The sequence below is a fragment of the Catharus ustulatus genome, chromosome 1 (assembly GCF_009819885.2).
Source record: "Catharus ustulatus isolate bCatUst1 chromosome 1, bCatUst1.pri.v2, whole genome shotgun sequence".
Taxonomy (NCBI): domain Eukaryota; kingdom Metazoa; phylum Chordata; class Aves; order Passeriformes; family Turdidae; genus Catharus; species Catharus ustulatus.
In genome coordinates this window covers 60087801-60107691 of record NC_046221.1, presented here as the reverse complement: position 1 = coordinate 60107691, position 19891 = coordinate 60087801, and the positions used below count along the sequence as shown (strand labels likewise).

General features: G+C 41.1%; 1 protein-coding gene across 1 annotated transcript; it reads left to right on the top strand.

Annotated features, from left to right (window-relative positions):
- Positions 1 to 5634: 5634 nt before the first annotated feature.
- IGFBP1 (insulin like growth factor binding protein 1) lies at positions 5635 to 11728 on the top strand. The gene is made up of 4 exons (XM_033058932.2): positions 5635 to 6043; positions 7762 to 7940; positions 9544 to 9672; positions 10815 to 11728. The coding sequence occupies exons 1-4, from the start codon at positions 5635 to 5637 to the stop codon at positions 10944 to 10946; spliced, it is 849 nt and encodes a 282-aa protein (XP_032914823.1). The 3' UTR covers positions 10947 to 11728.
- The last annotated feature ends 8163 nt before the right edge of the window (positions 11729 to 19891 follow it).

Sequence of the window (19891 nt, the reverse complement as noted above, 5' to 3'; positions counted from 1 at the left end):
ATGAACCCTTTGTTAATTTTTTCTCTCCTTTGCCCAGCTGCGGCAGGGGAGGGTGAATGAGTGGCTTTCGTGGGTGCCTGGCATTGGGCCAGTGTGAAATCTGACATTATCAGACATTAAGGCTTAGGTAAGCCTGATTTCCTGCAGCAGCTTACCTGATTTCAGCTCTCTGTACAAGCCTCAGGCTCTCTAGAAATGACTGACGTCCCAGAGTCTTGTCTCTTGACCTCTGAGGAAACAGTAGAGGCTCTTAAACCTGAAAAAAGTGCTCTTGGTATTGTCAACAATGTAATAACAATAATTATTAATACAAATAATACTGCTGAAATCAGAAATGCCCCTAGACAAAAGGACAGATTTCCTGACAAAAGCAGCTGGGCAAACAGTTTTGTAAGAACCACTGCAGAATTGATTAGCCTAAATGTGAAAAAAAAATTTTAGATTATAAAGAGAAATGTGTCATCCTGTTTTAACAGCATTTATCACTTTGTTGTCAGTAACAACCTCTTGCTCTCTCGCTAAGAATCCCAGGCTGCTGTCTTCTGCTCTGCCTATACCCTGTTCCTTTCGCAAGCACAACTCTGGCATGTTTGTCCCCCAGTTTTGGTCTCCCACGTCACAGGACAGATGACCATAGAAAACAGACCTCTTGACTTACTCTAGTCTAGGTCCTATGATTACTCCTATATTTATCAGCATTTTTAAAAAGATGAAAGAATGGCACTTAATATTCAAGTATTAAGACCCAAATATATTCAGAGTTTCAGAGTCTCCATAAAGCCTCAGAAGAAAAGATCTGGAATTTGAAACATCAGGGGCTCCTCCAGTTTTGGGTTAGCAGTAAGATTCTGTCGACATCCAGTCTAGCTACTGTCAAAGAGAATATCCACTGTTGCACTTGATAAGTTAGAAAGCAGCATACATTAATTATCGCTGACTGTTGTCCTCCAGGCACTCTTCCTCTAAGTTGTGCAGCTGGCTGTGACTATGACAGCCCTGGTCTGGATCTGGATCTCCCTTTTTCTCCATCAGTACTGCCTACTTTTCTCACTACTACATGTAGAAATGCGTGTGCCTGGAAAGCCATGTGTTAGTTCAGGAAGAAAGAGGAGTTCCATGTGGATCCTGGCATTTAACCCATGTGACACACCCAGACATTAAAGTAAGCGGCGGTCTTTTGTTCCTGTCTCAAACTTCACATGAGATGCTTGAATATGTATTTGAAAGTGCTATAATGCTTAAATTGCTTTAAGAGTAAATCTCTGGGGAATTTGCCTGTTCCTTTACTGGCATGAGGTAATAATAACATCAGCAAGTAAACCTAATGGTGGTGGGGGCTGGTGTCTCACTCCATCAGTGCCTACAGCCTTCAGGGACTGCAGTAAAGGGCATATCACATGGTTAGTGGTGTTCTTTTCTGTTTCTGGGTCCAGAGAGACACAGTGGCTGAAAAATACAGAGATTTAAACAGCTTATCCTGGTTTAGATGCCTAGAGCCAGTGCTAAGGGGATAATTTGCATTTTTTAAAGTCCCTTCTAAGCTATAGCTCACCGCGGTAGGCACTGAAAAGCCTTTATTTCCATGGGTGGTCACAGAAATACCCCTACCTGGGTTTAGTAATGCAGACTATAGCAGAAGCAGTGAAGCAGAATTTTTTTTTTAATTAATTGTCCACACAGGAACGCACACTCTGCAACATGCCTTCAGCTTTGTCATACCACAAGTCAAAATGTTTCTGTATTATTTCTCCAACTAGGCAAACTGAAAAAGTAGCTGGCTCGTGGTAGGATGACTAAGGGACTTTAACCTCTCTTGCCAGAAGAGTACAAGAGTTTGTAGAAAATAGTTTTCTGGCTGGTCTGTGTATGCACAACACTGCAAACAAGGTGTTTTATTCAGTGCCCAGACACTTTGGGTGCCACCAAGGAAATTAACTACTTTTTCCTCTCTTTTTTTCATGACCCATGAATTAATGCAGAAAGCCCATAGAAGCCTTCCCTAGCTAGACTCACCATGAGACAACCTCTCACTAGAGTTTCTGCAGATTTAGTTTTAGGTATTTATAAACTATTTCCCACATTTTAGCCAAATTAATTGCTGGGCCAAAATAGCAAAAATCAGTCTGCATGCAAAAGTTTATGTAACACAAACTTGGAATATGTCCTTCCGTGCATCCAGAATTTAATTCTAAAAGTCATATTCACCCAATCAGAATAGATAAATAATAACAAATGGCTATGTCATTGCTACAAATCAACAAATCAATCAACAAATGTGTGAATCAAATTATTCATCAATAACCTAAGCACAATCAATTCACTGCAATTCCTAAAAATACACACAGCTGAAAATATATAACTTATTTTAAATTGAATAAATTCAGAGAAGAAACAAGGGGTTTTATATTTCTATCATAGCTGTTTCTCATCATATGCTGTATGCCATTGGGAGGTGGTATGTGTGTGTATGTGTGTGTGTGCACATCATAGCGGTTTTGGATAATAAGCTTAAAATTCAGAATCAGTTTCTTACCTCAAAAAAGATAATGAGGATATTCCACTGGTTATTTGGGTATTTTTAAAGTGTATCCAAATAAGCAGTCTCAGTAGGAAATTATTTAACAAGTTACTTGAATTTTTAATAATTAGTGGATTAAAATGATTTGTATGCAAATGTATGTAAAAGTTACATTCTGTTAGTCACTCCATATGACTTTAAAGAAAAATAATTTTAAAATCCTAAACTCTATTTATCATTCAAAGTGAGGTGATTGACTAAGAATTATTGAGAAACCCATGGGAAAATCTTGCAGAAAAAGGAACCCTTGCCTAGGATTCATGTGCTGTCTTTTGACAAGTGGTTCAAGTTAGGAGTCAACAGTTGTAACACCTAAAAATTACCGTCAAGTCTTTAGTAAACACAACTTTACATCATGAATGTTTTTAACCTCCTGACTCTTATCTGTTTGTGTTCTTTAAAGAAATGTCAGGGTCAGAGATGGAGATTGGTAGATGAGTTGTAGTATTACATCAAACAGAGTCTACATAAACATATACACTACTTTCACTTCATGGATGTCACATGGTCTATACGAAAGCATTGCCTGGTTGATTGATACTGCCCTAAGTTACCACAACCTGTTCTAACGCATGTTCATTACATTTAAATAAATGAAATATGAAGGGACAGATTTTCAGGGGTCTACCTTTTGTACAGAAGAACATCTTACAAAGTCTGCTTTAGCAGACTTTTAGGTTTCCTCAATTTGATTTCACAAAAGATAGCAAGTGAAAAAAGGGCTGGGCCATGATTTCAAGTGGACCTGGAACAACAAAGGAAACAAACCAAAAACACTTTCAAAATGTTTTATCATCTGTGGGGGGGAGTGGTGTTTATCTTTTGTTTATCTTACTGGGTATACTGAAAAGATCTGACTTGTAAAAGGCCGCAAGTTGTTAGGAATTGCCTGAGCAGTGCAGATACTGCCAGCTGCCTGATAGCAAAGAAAAACTTGCCAAAACCATGAAAACATGATGGTGCTTGGAAAGAATGAGAATGGGAGTTCTGTTATGTAGGCCTGTACATCAAACAAGCATGCTGTTCTTGCATTAAGTGTCTTTATCTGGTTACCTAAAAATTATGGTGATGAGTTTAAAAATCCTTTTTAAAAATCATTTCACATATATATCATTGAGCTATTTACTCTCGGTTCACCTAAGTTTTTTTAGACAGACAAAATGCAGGCAGGACAGTGGCAGGCTACAGTAATTTCAGAGGCAAGTAGCTTATGTTAAGCAGTTGGTCAATGATCCTCAATTCTGTTCATAAAAAGCTATCTAAACAGAAAAATCCATAAATAGATAAATGAATGAATACATGCATACACATATACAAATGCATATGAGTTCTTTGGGTCTTTGTCATTTTACAACTTGGTCTACTTTCCATTCTTTTTTTTTTCATGTTTCTTCATGAAAGAGACTTTGTTTTGTATTGTTTCCTTCTTCTCTTTTGGAGATGAAATAGACATATTTCTGTATATTTTTCACTTCATTTTGAATGGTAAGAGAATAATAGTTTTCCAAGACAGATATACAAGAAAAAGTAGAAATCAGAGTGGGGAAAGAGTTTAAAAAGTCTAATTGTAATTGTCATGCTCTACATTTTCAGCCAGTTTACTCTCAGTCAGACATACAAAGTCCACAAAATTGTTTTAAAATCTGTGAAACTAGATTCCTTTAAAGTACTTTACAATGCAAATGAGTTTCAACTTTGGTGTATCTAGATAGAGATGCCCAAAATTATCTAAACAGAAAAAAAAAGAAGGTAAAAAAAGTAGTTAAATTAAAATCTCAATCTGTAATCAATGAGAATGCTTTTGAGAACTGACTTATGAATATAGAGGAGTAAAAAAATCACTATATCATAAATAAAACATTTGGCATCAATATCAGAGAACAGAGTGAATAATGACATTAAACATACATACAGTTCTGCTTCACTTTCTTTCACATAAATTTACCAAAGAAAATAAATAAATGTGAAAAAAAAACCAAAAACCACCAAAACAAAAAACAAAAAACAAGAAACTAAACAAAAAATCATGCTGCATTAGATGACTTTGCAGTGGAATGTGCTATTTCAAGCTTGGTACATACTGTGAATACCAGGATAAAATAATCTGTTCAGCACAGTGAAGTTTGAGTACCTTTATTGGGGTAAGAACTGTTGCAAGCAAAGGAGAAAAAGAAAGATTTCCCACCTCCACCTCCCCTAGGTGATACGTGAGGAGATGGAGAAGGTTAAAAGGATAAACAGAAAAGCAGGTATCTCGTTTGTTTTTGAACTGTTTGACAAATACTGGTTTCCCTGAAGTGCGTGTTTATAGGACTGATCCTCCCTCCTGTCGGCCCAGGAGCAGCAGCAAAGCCGAGCCGAGGCACAGGAGATCGTGCTTCAGCTGCAGCCGCTGGCGGGGGTTAATGCAAGGACTCGTACGTGCATGTGTGCAGTAGTTACGAGATCCCCATGGCTTTATTACCCTGGAGGCCTCCTCTTCGGCATGTCAGCGTACTCCTAACCTGCAGCCACATGACGAAAATTAAACAAGGATTTGTTGCATTTGTTGCTTTGGAAATGTGTATTCAGTTGCTTCAGTTTCAATGGGATTTCCCTCCTCCCCTCTCCCTTCCCCTTGTTTTTTGAACATTTACATCTTTATGAGAAGTCAGAAACAAGAGACATTTGTGACAAGCAGAAGGCGAGGGGATAGCCCCCACTCATCCATTCCCCTTCTGCCAATTTGGTCTCCAGCCCCCACTACATTTTTCCTCATTAACTGTGTTGGGGCAAAGAGGTGGGAGTGAGGGAATAAAAGCATTCCTGCATGTCTGGAGGAAAGAAAATAGATAAAGGGGGAAAATGAAAGGGGAGGGGAAGAGTGGCCAGGGACTTGAACTGCCAGTGAAACGATGCTTCTCCGGCCCTCCGGCCCAGATAATAGTTAACTCGGGGTTAAAGATTAATACCCAGGCCAAGCACTGTATAAATGGCCCGGGCAAGCCGCATGTATGCGAAGTGCCTCCTGCTCCGCAGGCCGCCGATCTGCCCTCCCCGCGGCCCTGCTCAGCGGCATGAGTGGCCCGCGGTGCGCGCTGTGCCGGGACTGCCTCCCGGCCCGCCTGCTGCTCCCGCCGCTCCCGCTGCCGCTGCTCCCGCTGCTGCTGCTGCTGCTGCTGCCGGGGCTGGCCCGCGGCGCTCAGCCCGTGCTCTGCGCCCCCTGCACCCCGGAGAGGCTCGCCCAGTGCCCGCCCGTCCCGCCCGACTGCCCGGAGCCCGCCCGGCAGCCCGGCTGCGGCTGCTGCCAGACCTGCGCCCTCGGGCCGGGGCAGCCCTGCGGGGTCTACACCGCCCGCTGCCGCCTGGGGCTCCGCTGCCGCGTCTCCGCCGGAGAGCCCCGGCCCCTCTCCGCGCTGATCCAGGGGCATGGGACGTGCCTGCCCGCCAGCGAGGCCGCAGGGATGCGCACGGAGGAGCCGGCAGGTACCGCGCCATCGCTGCCCGCTTCGCGCCCCCACGGGCCGCGCCGCCAGCTGAGGGACAGCCCCGCCGGGACTGAGGGGGGATTGGAGGCGCGAGGCGAGCTCTGGGAGCCAGGGGCTGGGAACAGGGAGGGAGGTCAGGCAGGCGTCTGAAAAAATAGGGAGGCTTGGATTGCACTTTCCAAGAAAACGTGCTCTGACCTGCTCGAAGTGAGGTGCATCCCGGTGCCGGGCCTAAGATGTTCGCAACAAGCTGGTACGCTACAGCCCGAAAGCACGAAAACCCTAAAGCATACTGATGGGACAATGCAGAATAACTACAATAAAGTATCTAGGAGGCTGCAGACAGTTTTTCTTTAGTAGTAGACAGTAGCTGGAGTAGGACGAATGTTTTATAGGCTTTGGTTATGTCCATCTCTAAAAGTTTTGACAGAGAATGCAAAGGCTTTGTGCTTGAGTACATTTCAGGAATGAAATGTACCTGGAGTACTGGAGTGCTACCAAGCATCTTAGACTGTATGATGGGCTGGAATTTCTTCAGTGTCTTATTGTTATTTTTCAATTTTTTATTATTATTATTATTATTATTATTATTATTATTATTATTATTATTATTACTGCTATTATTACTGCTATTATTACTGCTATTATTATTGCTATTATTATTACTATTATTATTACTATTGTTATTGTTATTTTCATCATCACTACTGCTATGTCCATAAAGTGGTGATTAAAGTAACTCGGTAGCATTACAAAAATAATCATCATTGTCTCGAAATAACAGTAGCCATTAGTAGAAGTAAGTGGAGTTTCTCTTGTATTTGAGGGGGTGGGGAAGGCAGGGAACAGTGATTAAACCGAGTATTTAAGCTACCTGCATTCGATTTGGTTTGATTCTTTCCAGAGTTTGTTTGCTTTGTTCCTTCCTTTCTTTCTTCCTTTCTTTCCCTCCTCAATTTCTCATCTTCATTTTTTCTTGAACATTGTCAAAGGGTGTTTTTTAGTCCATTGGCTGTTTACAGCCTTGATCCAGCAAGTAATTTAGACACATAAAAATTTTATCCTATGATGCATCTCATGCAATTGCAAAGAGCTTCTGTTGCTTTCAGTGGAAGAGTTCACACATACTGATTAAAGCACTGGCATGAAGGCCATGATCAGGCAGAACCAAGTATTTTCTGCCAGTCCTTTGCTGTTTGGTCTACTGCAGGCCAGCATGAGCTGCTTCTGGCTCCTGTGAATTGCTACCCTTTCTTATTTATGAGGCAAGAACAAAGCACAGGATGCCCTGGGATGAGGTCTTGATCATTTCCTCTCATGCATAAAACCAGAAATACATCACACTGACAAAAATCTAAATTCATTACAAGTTTAACTTCAGTCTTTTCTTATTTAGCCAAATTTCTACAACCCACCGTAGTCAAGATAATTTTTTTTTCACTTCTAACACAGTGGCTGCAGCTCCATCTTTGGGATTCAAGTAATTTCGAAAGATCATAAAATAACCAGCTTGTTAGAGAATAGCTGCTGAGTCCTCCTATGAACTTATTACCAACATGTAACTTGCCATGCTGCACATGTAATTTATGCCTAATAATGGATCTGTCTTATATATTACATTTTTTTTTCTTTTGGTTGATCTTTCTCTTCACCTTTTAAAACTTTGAGAAATAAATGCAAAATTTCGCTGAAGATGTTAATATCATTTATTTCCAGATTCTATAGAACCTGATGATATGCCTTTGGAAAGCACTGAAATAACACAGGATCAGCTGCTGAGCTATCAGTTGATGTTTCCCTTAGGCCAGGATAAATCCATTCCCTGGAATTCCATCACTGCATATGAAAACATGAAAGCGAAGAGAATATCTGAACTCAAGAAATTGAGAGAGAAGGTGGGTTTTCTTTGCAAAACTTTCAGAGACCATTTTAGTAGAGCCTTGCAAAAAAATTCTAGCAGCAGCATTGAGATGTCAGTATTTTGGGTAGCTGGCAAACCAGTTTTTGGAATGTTGCTTGAGGAACAGACAAAATATCTGGAGTGATAATAACAGGCATGCATTGGGTATGTCCTACACAGACTTCATGCAGAAGGCTGAATGTTTCAACCATGTTTATGATCAGATTATAACTTGACCCCTTAATTTACAGGAATCTGTATTAAATTCTTGTACTCCTTTTTTGGTTTAGTTAAGAAAAGGCATTTCTCACTGGTCCAACACACAGAGAAATAAAAGGGAGTCCTTCCATGTAGTTATTGATGAAAGACCAATGCAAGACAAAATGTGATTATCTCTGATCGCAAGAAAACACTATTAAGTGTGTTCGTGTAGAAAGACAAAAAGCTCAACAATTGGAGTGGGCTTCAATACTGCAAAATCCTAGTGGGTAAGGAGGGTGTAGGGCCTTTGCAAGCAGGTTTGTGTTCCACTTGAGGGCACCAGAGAACCATGGTTAGACGGGTCCCAGGCAGCAGCACCTCTGCATTATGGAGCTGGGTTAGTCGGGCAGCACAGAAGCCTGGGTTTGTAATGGTCACTAATAAAATGGAAAAGAAAAAACATACTAATCACCATCCTACCTTAGGAAGCCTCATTCCATATCCGGAACAGGACTTAATCATTGATTTAGTTTGAACTGTTATGCATATGTGCTGTTAGCTGCAGTTTTGATTTTTACAGCTTCTGCTTTTCTCACCCAGAGCCACAGATAAACCCACAGACTGGAATATGACAACTTATGGGAGGAGCTAACATTGCGAGGTTTTGCAAAAGCAGAGGTTGTGTTTTAACTCAAAAGTAGAAATATTTGTTCAGTCACTTTTCATTTCTTGTACTGATTCAAATGTGTTAGGTACTATCGATGTACAGAAATTGTGACTTTGAAAAAGAGAGCTAGCAAATTGTGAAAACAGTGAATATTGCAAACAGTTTTTTATTCCCAGTTCCAAGAACTTCGGGGTTTGGTTCCAGAGCTACAGAATAGCTGGCTCCATGTTGCTTTGGCAACGGTTCTGTCCTGTACAAAAGATAACAAACATTCAGATGTTTGTTTTTGCACCATCTATATATGTCTTACACCTATTCTCCATATATCAACAGAGCACAAGGCCATGGCAACCTGGAAAACGTGACCAATCTCACGTACCAGTCTTCTAAGGCCCATCTGCCCATAACAGGAGAGATTGTATCCTCTGAGCAATAATGTGTTTACTTAGTACAGGTTAAAATTTTCTTGAGTGGCAATTTAAGGACTAAAATCCCCATGTTTATGAGAACAGAAAAAACCTCAGAGAATGAAAACAAAGGTCTGAATACAACACCAGAGTTTTCTGGCTGTGCTCCTACAGAAAGAAGAAAAACTACATGCAAAACATGTCTGGTGTAGACTTTATGTCTAATAAGTATTTTCAGCTTTTTACTGTCTATATTCTGATCACCTTTTGTGTAGCTGATTTCCTTGTGATTTTGGTATTCACTATCCTGGTATTCTTTGCAGGGTCCTTGTCAGAAGGAGCTCTACAGAGCGCTGTATAAATTGGTGAAGGCTCAGCAGAGAAGCAGAGGGGAGATTTACAAATTTTACTTGCCCAACTGCAACAAGAATGGATTTTACCACAGCAAACAGGTGCGTGCCTTTTCCCCCGCTCTCTGCTCTCAGCAGTGCTGTGACTAGCCTGATACAGCCAATCTTTTCACAGCCCTCAGCTCCCAAACTCACAAGTTGCAGCAGGTTGTGAAAACAGGGATACTTAGTAGTGAGAGCAGATGGTTCATCCTTCTCTTCAAGGTGAGCTGCATGTTGTTGGCTGTCAGCAATAGAGGCAGGAGCCTTTTGTCTTCACAGAACAGGTGCACTCAAAGCCTTTTCCAAAATATATTAACCCTATTTGCTCCCATGCACTTGATTTATTAGGATGCATTCAGTTGACATTATTTCATAGTATCTGCCATACTACCTGCCAAAACCATTCAATATATAATAATCACTATGTAAAAAGTGGGCTCTCAGATCACAGGCAGTGGAAAACCTACATAGGCAGTGAAAAAAACCTCTCTGGAGCAAAATTAACCTTCTGAAAGCCTAAGAAAAATACTGATTTTTGTCGCCTGTGGATTAGGTTATTTGCTCATTTCCATTATACCCTTGAAAAAATCTATTGCAAGTTACAGTGAGAGTAATCTGCAAAACTAACTAAAGCTCCAAACCTCAAGCCACACCCTGTAACCACAAGTCATGCACACAAATTTAGTAGGTCTGCATAAATCTGTGTCACCAAGACTCCATGGTTTTGGGCATAGCATCACGGTGTGACTCACAAACACTGTGACCTGGGATCTAATCAACAAACAGAAACCTGTTTAAGCACCTCCCCAAGAAAAAAATCCAAAACATTCCACTGTATTTGTCTCCTTGTGTGAAGAGACAGAAAATTCAATCACTGCTCACTGAATGAGATTGTATATTCTGCCATCCTTCCATTTCTCACATTGTCACAGGAAGGTATTGCTGTTTTCTACTGCTATTTACCAATGACTGGACTGTCTTAAGTCTGAAGTTGCTCTTGTGATAGCTGAGCTTAGGTCTTGGTTCCCTAAACAAGTGTGTTGTTTAGAGGCTCTGCAGACCACTGCATTCAAACCAAGCCTGTGCATGGCGGGTCCCCACCTTCTGATCCTAATTCTGTCTAACACCTCTGTTGGCAGTACCTCACAGGTAATCTTACAATTACTTATTGTGATTTTTTTTTTTTCCTAACAATATTCTAGTGTGAAACTTTACTGGATGGAGAATCTGCTGAATGCTGGTGTGTCTATCCAAAAAATGGCAGAAGAATTCCTGGATCTCCAGAAATTAAAGGAGACCCAGACTGCCAACAGTATCTCAGCTCACAAGAATAAAACTAGACTCCAGATTTTTTCACACCAAGTTTTCTGTTGGGCCAGTTATAGTCAGGAACCATTCCAGTCAGGAGCCATTTCACTAAGGTAGTCTTGTGCACCTGATTTTGAGTGTATGAGTAACCCCATAAAGCAACATTTTTACTGCACTGAGATTGCCTACATGTTGAAGTGACAAATGTGAGCAGCTGTGAGATCAAATCCTATAATCTTGTATATTTTGTTTGTATAATAATATATATAACCGCTTATGTAAAGCTGATGAATTATTTATTTTGCACTGCATGTATTTTTGTCTCTATGTGTTGTTACTAATTTATATTCTCAAACACTTCATAACTTTATATTTAAATACTTAATATTATTGCGCTTAAGTATATACATCATGTTGGAGGAATGTTGCAACTTAAGACTTCAAATGGCATAGCTATTGGGAAAAATGGCTTGTAGACTTGCATTTTTATACTACGTATTTATAGATGTAAACTGAATTTTTAAAAATAGTAGAAAGCATGCTTAGAAACTTATTTAAAACCTGTTTTGTGGACATATTATGTTACTTTTGCACCTCTGTTTCAATGCCAAGCTGTTTCTTAAAAAAGAACAATTCTATACTGAAGCTCTTGATGGAACAGTATTTTAACTATTTTTTAAACATATGCACTGGATAAATGGCAAAATACAATATGTTATTCTGCACCACTTTTGGCAGGTGTAAGTCGTTCACAATGTTGAAAATATTATTTAAAATGAGCTATTAAAAGTCTTCTGCTCTGCCCTTGTCTCTTGTTTTCTGCTTGTTTCCTTTCATCAGTCTGACCTCAGCAGGAAAAAGTCTTGGAAATCTGCCTCCTGAATGCCACACTCCTTTTCCCTTCTATGAGTTTCCTTCTTTTGGTCTCCCTACCCCATTCCCCTAGTCCTGTCCTCTCCAGTCCCAGCTGTGCCATGCAAGCCTCTGCCTTGAGCAAAATAGTAGCCTCCAAGGGAAGTTATTTAAAGATTTTCTGGATAGGAAAGCTGGATACCTTTGTCCATTCAAAAGCCCAAGGCAGAAGCATTAGTACATTTACAAGATAAGATCAAGACTAGAAAGAGCCATTTCCCGAACAGAAAGTCAGAAGTTATAAAAAGGAGGCTGGGAAAAACCTAACCTTACACTTTTCTCTGAAAATAGAGAAGAAGGTACTCTTCGCTTGGGATATGGTCCATTTCCCTCCCCTGCATGTTCCTTTGCCTTAGTGATTTGCAGACAAAAAGAGAATGCAAGTGACTGCCCTTCTAGCTTCAAGCCGATTTTGTCCATGGAGAAACTGCTGTGGGAATAAGCAAGTCCCACAGGTGAAAACAGTCTGCACCAAACCTTCCTATGAAAACAGCTGGGGAGGAGGGTGGTAACATTTTCTAAGAGTCTGGCAGAAGTGAAAGCCTAAAATCCTCCTGCTGTTTGTTGGCACAGACTTTGAGTTTTAAATGGGAGAGGGAAGCTGCTTGTTGAGACTGCCAAGCTAAAGCGTAGAGATCTCTGCTCTCCTGGTCACATTTCTGTAGCATTCATACACTTGCTGACTGTGGTGTCTGTATTTGCATGCCAATTTCTGCCAATCTGATGGGGATCTATTTAAACTGCTCTAGATTTAAAAGTATGGATATACTACTGACCTCCTTTGTGAAGTTACTTGAGATCTTCCCAAAGAAAGCACTGCAAAAAAGCAGTCAATGGTATTGGTATTGGTATTGGTATTGGTATTGTAACTAATGTCTAATATCCCTGTAATTTGCTACTGTGAGACCTGGCTAAAACCATGTTACAGCACCACATTCACGATGTCCACATGCTTGGCAGTCTTTGTATCAAAATAATGAAGAAGCAGCAAGTCCTTTTGGAGTCCTTTTCAGGGACTCTACTCATCACTGAACAATTGTCATGGTATTGCCAAGGGAAAAATGGCAAAGGAAGGAGAGGAAATCTGTCTCACAGCTGCAGCACACTCTTAAGATTACTCTGACTGCTCTCACCCCCTAGACCTTGTGTAAAGGTTTATCTCTATAAAGAGCAGAAATTGATTCTTTTTGTTAGAATAATTATATATATAGGGGACACATACATAGCTTACGTAATAATAGTTCATTTGCAGAATAGCAATCCAGTGGACAGCTACTTCCAATGTTTTACAGAGTGGAAGGTTCCCATCCTAGCTGTAAGAAACTGGAGTTTTCAGTGAGGACAGGGATTTAGGAGATACAGTAAATTCACGAATACAAGCCGCACTGAGTATAAGCCGCATCTCTGGGTGTTGGCAAATACTTCGTTTTTGTCCATAAATAAGCTGTACCTGAATATAAGCCGCTCTGTCATTCGCAGCGAGGACCCGCGTGCAACAAAGTTGCCAAATAGTAACAGAACGGCGGCAGGGCGGGGTTTACTGGCTGAGCTAAGGCTGTGCAGGCTCGGCCCGCTAGGGGCTGCTGACGGGGCCAGCCTGGCGCTGCCGCTCGGCGGGGCCGCTGGGGGCCAACCGCCGCTGACACTGGGCTCGGTCACCATGGCCCGGCGCTGCCCTGTGGTGGCAGGCAGGGACGGAGCCCCCCGCCGCCTCCCCGAGCCGCGGCAGTGGCGGCCCGGGTCCCCCCTCTCCTCCCCGGGCCACGGCAGTGGTGGCGTGGGGCCCCCCCGTCTCTCCCCCGGGGTGTGGTACAGGAGGGAAGGAGGGAGCTCTCCCACCTTTCTCCCCGCCCCCCGTGCTGCCTGCAGGCAGCCAGGCTCCACCCGCGGTGCAACAGAGTAGCAATTTGTAACAATCACAAAATGCCGACTTTGCAGCAGCTTGGCTCTGCACTCTGGCTGGCACTTCTGAGGTTGTAAATGTCAGAAAATTATTCACATATTAGCCTCTCCTGATTATTAGCCGCATTTCCGGTTTAGGAGCAAAATCTTAGTCAAATTGGTGCGGCTTGTATTCGTGAAATTACTGTACTCTTTCCTCTAATTGTTAAGTTCCAGAAGCAGAAATTATTTTGCACAACATTCAGCAGTGACAGGCCAATTTCTTGGAGGCATTTAGCCCCTTACTTCTCACTGAAAGTGGCAGGGGAGGAGTGCCTCCTTATCTGCAATCTGGCCTGCTGTGACATCTTGCCAGGACTCACCAGGACAGACATCTGCTCAGCTGCTCTGGGATGAGCTGTCTGACTAGGACCAGACTCTTCTATATACTGGGATTAGGACTAATGCAAGGAGGCAAAACAGGCAAATTTTATCTTCCCTATAAAAATGCTGCTGGTAGCTTGGACTACATTTACACCATAGGTGACACACACCTTGCTTTGCCCTAATTTTTATGATCAGCCTCAAACATCAGGTTAAAAAATCAAAGGTCTTTCCTGTTCTATTTTTTCTGTTTGAGGAGCACTTTAGTTTTGTTGCTTTGGTGGTTTTCTGGTGGGTTTTTTTTTCCCTGTTTGTTTTTTTGGGGTTTTTTTTCCTGTTTATTTTTCAGGGTTTTTCTTTTTGTTGTTTTCTTGGGCCTCCCTTTCCTTTCCTTTCCTTTCCTTTCCTTTCCTTTCCTTTCCTTTCCTTTCCTTTCCTTTCCTTTCCTTTCCTTTCCTTTCCTTTCCTTTCCTTTCCTTTCCTTTCCTTTCCTTTCCTTTCCTTTCCTTTCCTTTCCTTTCCTTTCCTTTCCTTTCCTTTCCTTTCCTTTCCTTTCCTTTCCTTTCCTTTCCTTTCCTTTCCTTTCCTTTCCTTTCCTTTCCTTTCCTTTCCTTTCCTTTCCTTTCCTTTCCTTTCCTTTCCTTTCCTTTCCTTTCCTTTCCTTTCCTTTCCTTTCCTTTCCTTTCCTTTCCTTTCCTTTCCTTTCCTTTCCTTTCCTTTCCTTTCCCTTTCCTTTCCTTTCCTTCTTCCTTTCCTTCTTCCTTCTTCCCTCTTCCTTTTTCCTTTTTCCTTTTTCCTTTTTCCTTTCCTTTCCTTTTGTTTCCTTTCCTTTTTGTCTGCTGGCAGTCCTGGCTTCACTGAGTGCCTGCAGCAATTGTTCCTCCAGTGCCAGTAAGCCAAGCCTGGTGGAAATGAGTGGGCAAACAAGGAAAAAGGATACTCAGCAGCTTGGGTCTCCTGGTGTGCAGCTGGATGTGTAAAGGGGATCTACTGAACCTTATTATTTTAGCTCCCTCCATTCATATTCACTTGCATTCCTCCTACTCTACCTAAAAAGAAATTAGTTGGTGGGAAGGTCTTAGATGAGCATCTGTGATGTTTGGTTCCCATCACCTGAGAACACTACCTACCCAGTTTGTGCTTCTTCCTGCCAAAATCCTGTCAGGTTTGCTGCAGCAGGGTTTTTTCCAGCCATGCCTCCTCCTGCCCATGGCCTACTGCCAGCTGCAAAATGCTCATAGCACAGAAATGAGGTCACTGCCCTCTGCACTTCATTTTCTACCTATCGTTTCCCTTAAATCTGTCCAAATGCAACCAAAAATCACCTGGTACTGGGCTCTGCTCATACTGAGCCAGTTCTGCTCCTTGCTTCGGTGTACAACAGAGACACATTTGTGTCAGCTAGAGCTGGAGAAAGTGAGGGGAGAGAGGAGAGAAAAAAAATGGTGGCAAAGGGCAGCCAACCCTAACACTGAAAGCTCATCAACATCTCTGTTACTTCTCTGTCATAAGAGCATGTGCTTTGGAAAAGAAAAACTCAGTCAGGGAACAACCTCCTGCTGACCCAGTACAAAATGCAATTAGATATTAAGCACATGAAAATTTAGCCTTTTACTTTACAAACATATTTCTTTGATCTTGGACTTGCTAATGTGAGTCTTAAACACAGAAAAAAAATAAAAGGCAAACTGAAAATTCATCATGTATAGCTTTCTTTCCTCAGGGAGAAGAAAAGTGAGATGAAAAGGAATGGCGCATGGCAGAGACTTGTCACAGGATTTGCTGCATTTCTAGAAAGCACTCAGTCCCCATAGCACTAGATATTACAAGAGAACCCTAAAAAAATGCTAAACAGAGCAGGTTTTTTTTCTGCAAAGTCAGAAGTAAAGATATTTGTGCTCTACCAGCAGTCTAGCAGCACTGACTTTTCAGAATTCTGTTATTTTTCTACACACATCATTGCTTTGCTATTGAAGAACAACACTGATGTCTAACCCCTGTTCAACCCATACTAATAATAATAATAATAATAATAATAATGCACTAAAATTAATTTTAAAAAAGCCTTTTAAAAAAATGATCCAAACTACTCACTCCAGGCTACACTCTCTGATCATGCTGCAAATTGAGTGTTCAAGTTCTACATGTACCTTTAGACAACAATTTTGAAGTAAATCTTCTTTTTCTCAGCTATCACTCCACTGATAAGCCACTAGCCTAAACAGTCTCCCCAGGCTGCACTGAAGACAGGTCTCAGGTTTTCTGTTTTTCGCTTATTGACCTACCGTCTCGTATTACCTAGTCATTTTTATGTTGAAGCTGAGAGGGGACAAAGAAGGAGAGGATCTTTTGGGAATACAGCCGTGTTGTTCTGTATTACCAGTAAGTACCACAAAACCAGCATTGGAGCAGGATCCCAGACATACCAGCACTTGCACTCTGAGTAATGAAAATAGCTCTGACGATAGCTCTGCCAAAAAACAAAGGTTTTATTTTCCCTCCTTTTCTCTTCTCTTGACTTAAAACTGCCCCCAGAGAGCAAAGTTCATCTGCAAGGAAGCTACACTGAGGGTGCAGGGAGAGGGGCAGCATCCCATGGAAAAGATGTGGGAGCAAGGGTGGATGTTGCAGTAAGGTTAAATGAATAAATTTAAATTTAGTCCATTCCAGATCATGGCTGTTTTATTTTGAAAAAGTTTCTGCTCATCTTTTCAAACTCCCTCTTGGGTTATCAAGTCAGAGTGGCAGCACGGGTAGCCCAGCAGAGACAAGGGCACACAAGGGAAGGCAGGGGCTGTGCACATTCTTGACTCCTTGCTGCTTCGTCACCAGCCACACTTTTCATCAGGGACAGTGCCTGACCAACAGACACAGCTCTTCTAGCAGAGCCTTTGTGCTGCAGTCCTGCTGGGCTGAGACAGCATAGGCAGTCTTTCTTTTGCTTTCTGGCTCTTCCAACCAAGACATAAGCTGACAAAGAGCAGTCTATTTGTGCCTATATGGAGGTTTTTAATTGCATAATTACGCAAATGGTGACAGGTGATTTTTAGTCCCTCTGACTGACAGTGCTTTGTAGTTCACCAGGCTGATGTGGAGATGCTAAATGTTCTTTGGAAAAGCATCTTAGTGTGGGATGTCTGTGGAGGCCTACAGCAAATCGTGGCTATAATAATCATCTTCTTTCATATCTTTTTTTTGCCTGCAGTTTCTGTTTATTGCTGCTTTGGCAGCTGAGCCCTTAACATTTAGCCCCAGTAAGGGAACAGAAAAAGAAGATCAGCAATATATTACTGGTAGTTTGGTAATAACAGCTGTAGAAATGTATGGCAGGATCTGAGGGGTGAAGGTTGTATGATAAAACAATAATCAACTTTCCAAGCTCAGTTAGGTCTTTTTGACTGAGTGCAAATTACATAATATGTAGGAGACACAGGAAACAAGTTTCACCTTGAATATTCTCAATATGGCACAAGCAGACAAAAACAGCCTCTGCTCTCCAGTTGCAAGGAGTGAGGGAAATGCACTACTCCACTTTTGGAAGGAATTACCACAAATGGCTATGGGGACCAGTCCTTCTCAATGACAATTTCTTTAGAGCTTTTCAGATTAGGCAATTTTTCTGCATGAAACTTCAGCTTCCTTCTGCAGAGAAAATCTTGCTACCTTTCTTGCCATCCCTACTCATGGAGAGATCAGTGGGATAAAATTAGCCTTGACAGAGAAAGGTTCTTAGGGAATTTGGGCAGGTCAGCAGAAATGGAAAGCCAGAATGCGTACAGCAGCAGGACATGAATTCTGCAAGGATAAACTGAGATTTGCAGCATTACCCTCTGCTTTTGCTAATACCTGGTCTCTATTTTTTTTTTTTCAGCTGCAAAATTTTGCCTTGAAGCCATTTACATTTCTTAACATAGGTACAGGGCAAAAGCAAAAAGAAAGTTTTTTTCAATGGGGATTTTCTCTAAGGCTGGTATATATGCTTCTACTTCTGCAAAGTCTGAACTGGAAGGAGTAAATAAAATGCAGAGTTTTAAAACTAAAGCTTTTTCTGGTGAACAACAAATTTGTGCGACTTGTCATTTTACCAGAGAATTCTCTTTTGGGCCAAAAAAGTTGTAACATCTTCTCAATCAATACCTTGCATAATGCAGACAATCTCACATGCTGGAACTCGGGACACCAAACTGCTACTGATAGGCTCAGAGGCTCATGAGCTCAAAGGATGGTTGAGGTTGGAAGGGATCTCTGGAGGTGACCTGGTCCACCCCTCCCTGCTCAAGCAGGACCACCAAGGACTGGTTGCCTGGGACAGTGTTCAGATGGCTTTTGAGTATCTCCAAGAATGGAGACTTCAAAAACAAATGGCTAAATATGTTCTAGTTAGAAGATACTCAGGTCCACTGGACATACCAAAAGACTTCTCTTCTAAAGGCCTTGAACCTATTTTGTGTGCTTGCAGATGAAGCCATTTCTGATATTGATAACAGAAATCTTGACCTTGGAATACTCTGATATTCTTTTTGGATCTTATTTTTGGATCTCTCAGAAAAAAAAAGAAAAGAAAAATAAGTGGGAGCTGGGAAATAAAAAGGAGTCCTTTCTAATGAGGAAGCAAGCATATTCTTCTGGTAGAAATTAACAGAATTAAAGGATTTCTAAAGGCACAGCAGGACCACAGAGAAAACAGCTACATATATAAACATTTCGTTTTGTATACTAATATGCTTTGGCATCCAGGAAAATTACTCAGTACTTTTCATACTTTAAATAAAATTCCTATTGCTAATATGTAAACTCTTCTGTGGAGCCATGCTTGCTTACACAGTTTGAGAGTGACTAGAGATACACAAAGACGATTTCCCAAATAGTTTGAAAAACCACTACTTAAATTTAGGGCTCAGTTCAATAAGGAATTATGCTGTGTAGGGTTTCTATGGAATTCAGTCGTAAAAAGTTCAGACTGTACTAAAAATGAATTAATTCTGTGGTTTTGGTATTCAATGAAGCCTCCTTTCCTCATGCACAAATAGCTAACATTATGCCCTGAAAGGTAGGCATGTCAAAAAGGTGGAAAAGGATATTCTGGGCTCCAAACCTGTAGTACAGTAGATCTATTAAAAAAGTGAACTTTCTCAGAGTTTGTAAGATAATAGAGCTGCCTGCAAGCAGCTATAACTTGTACACTGGTCAATTATAGGGATTTATGCAGCTATTTATCACACTTGTTAAAATAAATACTTACAACATTCATCTGGGCTACATATGGTACCCATGTACTACCTAGAGACAAAACATGCTCAAGAAGAAATCAGTAAGTTTTGCAATACATATTTTGATCTTTTATAATGCCTTGCCATGCAAGCATTTGAGGTGTAAATAATGTTATCATTTATAATTTTTTTCCTTAGTATTAACTGAAACCACCTTAGTTTCTTGGAAGAAACTAGAAAAAAGCTGAAGATGTTAACTTAATGAAATACTGAAGCTGAACACAGTGAAGGCACTAAGACATAAGGAATTTTTCTAATGCATTGGCTTCATTTCTGTCACCAAACCCAAAGTTCTCCATAAAAAAGAAAAAAGCCACCACTGATTCTTTCATTTTAAAAAAGTTATCTTTTTGGAGAGACATAAAAATGTTATTTTGCATTTCATACCAATTGCAACTGACAGGGGCAGCAGATTGACAGAGGTAAGTATCCAATATTAGTGCAAGCAACTGTGCTTGTAAAAATATTTAAAAGGCAACTTCTGAAAAGGATGAAGCTTTAAATGAAGGGTGAGACTTCATTTT